General features: G+C 39.7%; 1 protein-coding gene across 3 annotated transcripts; it reads right to left on the bottom strand.

The window, feature by feature from the left end:
- Nucleotides 1–517: 517 nt before the first annotated feature.
- Nucleotides 518–5,773, bottom strand: lhfpl4b (LHFPL tetraspan subfamily member 4b). 3 transcript variants are annotated; one of them, XM_017035788.2, is made up of 7 exons: nt 5,450–5,773; nt 3,705–3,919; nt 2,946–3,150; nt 2,739–2,818; nt 1,382–1,542; nt 1,232–1,280; nt 518–923 (listed from the first exon to the last, which is right to left on the bottom strand). In XM_017035788.2, exons 1-6 carry the CDS (start codon nt 5,601–5,603, stop codon nt 1,241–1,243), a joined length of 855 nt encoding a protein of 284 aa, XP_016891277.1. In that variant the 5' UTR covers nt 5,604–5,773; the 3' UTR covers nt 518–923; nt 1,232–1,240. The 3 variants fall into 3 exon arrangements, with proteins under 3 accessions (XP_016891277.1, XP_024915356.1, XP_008316105.1); XM_025059588.1 differs by having other exon boundaries at nt 518–927; nt 3,705–3,868; XM_008317883.3 differs by having other exon boundaries at nt 518–927; nt 5,450–5,772.
- Between the last annotated feature and the right edge of the window lie 156 nt (nt 5,774–5,929).

Here is a 5,929-nt window from a genome sequence, read left to right as displayed (position 1 = left end):
AAGCTGTAATAGCTGCAAAAGGTGGACCGACATCATATTGAACTCTGGGTTAGGAATGGGATGGCACTTCAGTTCATAGTAGGAGTCAAGGCAGGTGAGCCAATACTTTTGGTCATATAGTGTATGTATAAAAAAAAAAAATATTTAGTGCCGGCTTATATTCAGGTGCGCACAGTAGTCCGGAAATTACGGTACATGTATCGTCTGTGTGTTAGACCAACATTAAGCGATTAGACAGTGAAATTATTGGATATGTGCACACCATTCTGCCCTTGCCTCAAAATGCATAAAATGTTTAATCGGAATAAAAGATTTTTTTTTTTTTTTTTAATCAAATTAACAGGTCTAATTTTTAACAGTTTTTTTTTTTTTTTTTCCAAATGAACAGGTCCCACGTTTAAAGGTTAAAATATTATAGAAAACATATTCCATCAGTGCTATTTTGTAAATTTGGTGTTTAAATTTGCTTTCATTCAATTCAGTGACACAAACACTGTTACAAAAGGAAGCAGTAGAACCATCAGCTCCATTTTATTAATGGACTTGGTTTGGAGACAGTGTCCTGTTGAAAATGTTTATCTGAGAATAACGGAAGGACATAAGGACAAATAAAAAGCTTCTTCTGGCATTCAATAATACAGAAACGCAAATGCACACTTAGATCATTATCATAAGCGGTGACTTCAAAACGACAACATAAAGCAGCTGCTGAGTCTGAATAACACCAACATTATCTGTATTTTGTTAGCTTAGCATCAATAGACCTTTCCTCACTTTAAGGAAAAAAAAAAAAACCACGTTAGAAGGCAGGGTATAAGTCCTGACATCTTGACGACCGACTTCTCATCATCCATGACATTTTCTCCGTTCCGTGCATTGCAAGGTTAAGTGTTTTCACAGCAATTAGGGGGAAACATGGAGATCTTCCTTTATTAAAAAAAACAAAGGTAGAACAGGGGGAGAAGTAGAAGTAGAAGAACAAAAAAGGCAGAGGGGAAAGAGGAGGGGGATAAAATAAGGTCAAGGGTGAGAAATACTTTTCAGGAGAAGAACACAACTGTACAAGACAACGTAAGAAAAGGGAAGGGAAGTGAGTAAAATGAGGGTCACGATGATAAGAACACAGGAAAATAAAGCAAAAAAGAAGAGAGAACTTGAGGGGGAAAAAAATGGAAAAACAAGACTAATGACTGAAAAACACTTAAAGAAATCAATAAAAGAAGAAACTGACCTGATGACATCATGCTGACATTATGCAGACATCAGCAGGCTGGTGGTTACTGTAAACCAAAAACAGAGTGTTGTTTGATTTCCATTAGTTCCTGAAGCTCAGAACTTCGGGAACTAAGCGTTGATACCAGGCCCCTATTTTACTATCGACCTTCTATCATTGCTGTCCTTGGTTTCCGGTGGCAGCAGCGCATCCTGTCTGTTAGCCAGGACAAATGCTAACGTGGCTAAGATGCCGGCATCTAGGACACCCAGGATGGCAAGTATGTAGGCCCAGTGAACCGAACAGGTCCCAGAGGAGAAGCTACTCACCTGGATTCCAAAGACAGACACATTTTGCACATTTTTATTGTCGTTGTACGTTCACAGATACACACAAATCTTGTCTTCTGCATTTAAAGTGAAAGTGAAGTGAAGTGAAGACTGGAAAAAAAAATTGATTGGTTGAAGGTGGTGTCAAATGAATCTCGGATAATAATATTGCAAAGGAGGACGTTATTTTTCATTCTCGCTCTCTTTTTTGCCGCCGCCGGTTCGAACCAAAACGTTGACAATGCTAGCCAAAAATGGACAGGTTTAAGGTGCGTAAAAACAGTAACATTTAAAATGTGTGATGTAAACAGGTCTGAAAACTTGGCCTTGAAATTTTCTTATGAACCAGAAGGGGGTTTATTTAACCCATCGACCCATTCATGGGACAGCAATCACTGAGTTTACTGACCATCGGAGGTTTTTTTTCTTACCCTATAAATCAACAAAGATCTAGTATCAGAAGTAGCATCAGAATTTCTCTGAGGAAAATTCATTTCTCAGAAGTACTGAATCTTTTGTAGACTCATTTAACAACTTATTTCTTTAGATGGGAGCCGTTTTGCTCAAACAGAAATTTGCAGGTTTAAAGATAATATTTCGCTTAACGCAAGTGCGGTTTATTTTTTTATGAACTAACTAGCATAATCCGTTCGAGGACCAAGATCGTAACTCGAGGTGCTCATGTTTTCCCATAAGAAATAACAGGAAAAAAATGAATCCATTCCTGTCTGGGAAAAAAAACATGTTTTTAATTGCTATAGAGAGATACACACACAAATAATTATAGTATATAAGGATTCCTGTGATATCAAATAAAATGTGGTTTTTATTATGACTTCTTATCTTCGAGACAGACGATACAGTAGCGGCTAATGGAAATTAACTTGTGTTTTCTTATTCACTTTTCCATTTTTTTTTTGTTGCTTTTCAAATATCGAATCGAATTTTTCACGAATATGTGAAGTGAACAAGGTGCTGCCACCTGCTGTCAACGTCTGTAAGCGTGCTGGTATCTCGAGTCCTTACTTGTATCTCAAAGGCCAAAATTTGCACGGCGGTTTTATCTCAAAGGCCAAAATTTGCACGGCGAATTTGTTCGCTCGTTTCCCCGAAATACTCGTAAGTTGAGGTGCTCGTATCTCCAGGTTCCACTGTAATCAGTAGATGGTGAATAGAATACTGGGGTTTTGACTTACTGTATGGCCACACAAGGACCTCATTTCTGGACTGTCCCATGAGTCTGGAAACAGGAGACAAGCCAATGCAAGACAGAAACCTGAATAGAAAGAAATACGATACTTCACAGATAGAACACACACTTTTCAGACAAATAACGTCGGAAAGAAAACTGCAAACCAAACTATCTGTGCCAGCATGGTTAAGATACTGAATCATTGATTGACCTGCAGTCAACTGAAGCCACGCGCAGATTTTGTAGACTGTAGCCGCACTGCAAAATCTAAAAAGACACAGACAGAGGAGACTGGTCCAAACTGTCCACAAGGACACGCCCACCAACACTGCCACCGACTGGAACGAGGGGAGTGGAGACAAAGAGGACAGTCCACCTCGACAGTCCAGGACCGGCCAATCTGACTCAATGCACACCTGAGAGAGCAGGGACATCGTTACAGATAAAGATTGTGGGTTTCAACCACAAAAGTTAAAACCAGTAATCAAATAAGTAATCAGATTACTATAACGGTATGCATTTTTACCATTGGAAGTAGTATTAGGAATTGAGTGCAATATCAAAATTGCATGCAAAGTATATTTATACTGCAGGAACCATGATTAGTCAGTTGTTGATAGTCTCAGGGAGTAGGATCAATATTAGGGATGTCGGATAATCGGCCGCAATTAGCATAGTGTTGTAATAGCTGTAAGAAACGTTATTGGTTTTTCCTGTGATGTTATAAAAACCCAATAACGCAATGTCTCGTGAAATGAAAAAAACTTCTGTCCACTAGGGGGGGGTCAAGGCTTTAACCCATCACCTTAGTAGTAGCAGGCCACCACTGCCCCGCTATATCGGTATCGGTTAATATCAGAATCGGAAATTAAGTGCTTGGACAATATCAGATATCGGCAAAAAGTTCATATCGGACATCCCTAATCAATATAGAAGAAATATATTTTTTGTGTTGTTAGTGTAACTGGACCTCAAACAGTCCCAGGGTGCCACTGGGTGCCGCTGGGTGGTACCTTCCCGTGTCTGCAGTACCAATCCAGGATGGCTGCACCAGAATGACCACCTCGATGATGGCGAGGCAGAGTGTACAGATAGCCCAGAGAACACCGATTGCTCTAGCACTGCGGACAAATTCTGTCTGATAGAGGTGAGAGAGGTCAGTGAGGGCTGGGGACACTGACATGACTGGGGAGGTAAGAAGGCAGTAATGAAGACAACATGTGAGGGGAAAGAGAAAAAGAGCGACATTTTTCTGTTAGTGTCAAAGCCACTTTTTTTCCCCCAAAGTTTTTCTAGTTTCAGTCACATTTCCTTTTCATTACATCGTTTTGCCAGAATCTTCTGGGGACTCCTCGGCAGGTCATCTGCCTTCATCTTATTCTCTCTTGCATCCTGTCTTTTTCTCCAACTATTATCATGTTTCCATGTTGGTCGTTAAGGTCAAAACACAACAGCATTTCACAAAACACAAAAAACAATACAGAAAACACAGTTGATGGGAATGTCATGTCATGTTCTGCCCAATCAGAATCAAGAAGTGTTTTTTGAAATGTTATTGTGTTTTCTGAATTGTTGTTGTGTTTTCTGAAACGCCGTTGTGTTTCTGAAATGTTGTTGCGCTTTCTGAAATTTTGTACTGTAATGTTGTTTTGTTTTCTGAAATGTTGTATATTCTGAAATGTGTTTGTGTTTTCTGGATTGTCATATTTTCTGAAATGCTGTTGTGTTTTCTTTGGAGAAGCTCACAGCATCTGTTCTGACTGCCCACGGGACTATCAGTTGATTTCATTTCTCTGCTTGACATTTGACAATTGCCAGACAATTAATTATATGACGATTATTAATTTATTGTTTATTTATTATTCATTTAGGAAATGGCAGATGCCTTGATTTCTGAGGTTTAGTACATAGTCAGAGCCATAAATGCAATGGTACTAAGAATTGGCATAATAATTTATTTCGGTGTATCGTTTTTTTTCGGCCTTGGTTTCCTCATTTTTGGTTTCAATTTTAATGTCGGTGCATCACTTGTAGACACCCTTCTTACCATCGTCAGTGGCTCCATTTGAATATTATCGCAAGCGTAACTCATTCAAAAAGCACAGTAACAGCACCATTTTTCACCCTACTGCTGACTTGTTTCATTTTTAGAACATTATTAGTCCACAGGGGCTACCAGGAGCCGCTGTGGACCACGTTGGTGACCCCTGCTCTACTTAAATCATGACACTGAAGAGCTACAACAGCTATTACAAAAGACATTCCACACTTCGCCCACTGTAATGTTGCCATCACCACTAAAACCATGCGCTTGTTGATTCCCCTATCTGTCATTCATTCAAAATTCAATTCACTGTATTTTTTATTTAGTCCCATTTCTAGCACAAATGATAACAGTTCAGTAAAGCCTTAACGACATGCATGCTTGAGTGTACAATAGTACTGATATTTATATTAATCATAATTATGTATTGATAATTTAAATTATGACAAGTGATTAATCCATTAGACCATATCCGAGAATGAGTCCAACAAGAGAGTGACGTCATCAATTATCAGTAAACTTCATCAATTCACTAATCCGCTGTATTGTCCACGTGACGCACAAACAGCGCATAAACAACAACGACTACGGCACTGAATATGACGTCACCACCGCAGCGAAAAACGAAAAACAGCCAAACAAGCGAAAAGCTTGTTTGGCAGAAGACAAACCTGCAGATGGCAAACGACCTTCTGTTCCTGCCTTTATCTCTGTGTCTGTTCTGGAGGTTACCAGCACATTAGCAAGTAGAGGATGGAGATCTCCTGTCTGCAGACAATCAAGACACCGCCCCCCTCGGTTTCGTTCTCTCGTGGGCGCGCCCATGCACTAATGCCGTTATTGCGACACAGGCGCCATCTTGAATATGAGCGGACGTAAATAACCTGAAATCTCGTTAGACTAGTGATGGGAAGACCGATTCTATTTATTGATTCAAATCTTTGACTCTCGAACAGTAAAATGAACGAGTCGTGAACGAATCTTGAACTAATCATTTCATTCGTTTTACAGCAAGTGGCGCTTTAGCCCTATTGTGGGCGTTGTAAAGAAGGCTGCGGTTCTCCGACACTAAATACTGAAGGCAACATGGTTTGCTTCCGCTGACAAAGTCTACAAAGTACACAAAATGCCATAAGCAATTAAAACCATGC

This window comes from Cynoglossus semilaevis, chromosome 10, assembly GCF_000523025.1.
Source record: "Cynoglossus semilaevis isolate Cse_v1.0 chromosome 10, Cse_v1.0, whole genome shotgun sequence".
NCBI lineage: Eukaryota > Metazoa > Chordata > Actinopteri > Pleuronectiformes > Cynoglossidae > Cynoglossus > Cynoglossus semilaevis.
Note: the sequence above shows the minus strand (reverse complement) of the source record. Positions and strands in the feature narration are given on the sequence as shown.

Bases quoted from the DNA above. Each gene is read 5' to 3' on its own strand.
- lhfpl4b (XM_017035788.2), bottom strand. From the start codon at position 5,603: ATGGGCGCGCCCACGAGAGAACGAAACCGAGGGGGGCGGTGTCTTGAT. The intron at 3,920-5,449 runs GTTTGTCTTCTG...TTACCTCCCCAG, and splicing joins AGGTCGTTTGCCATCTGCAG to TCATGTCAGTGTCCCCAGCC. The intron at 1,543-2,738 runs GTAAGTCAAAAC...TTTGGAATCCAG, and splicing joins GGTCCTTGTGTGGCCATACA to GTGAGTAGCTTCTCCTCTGG.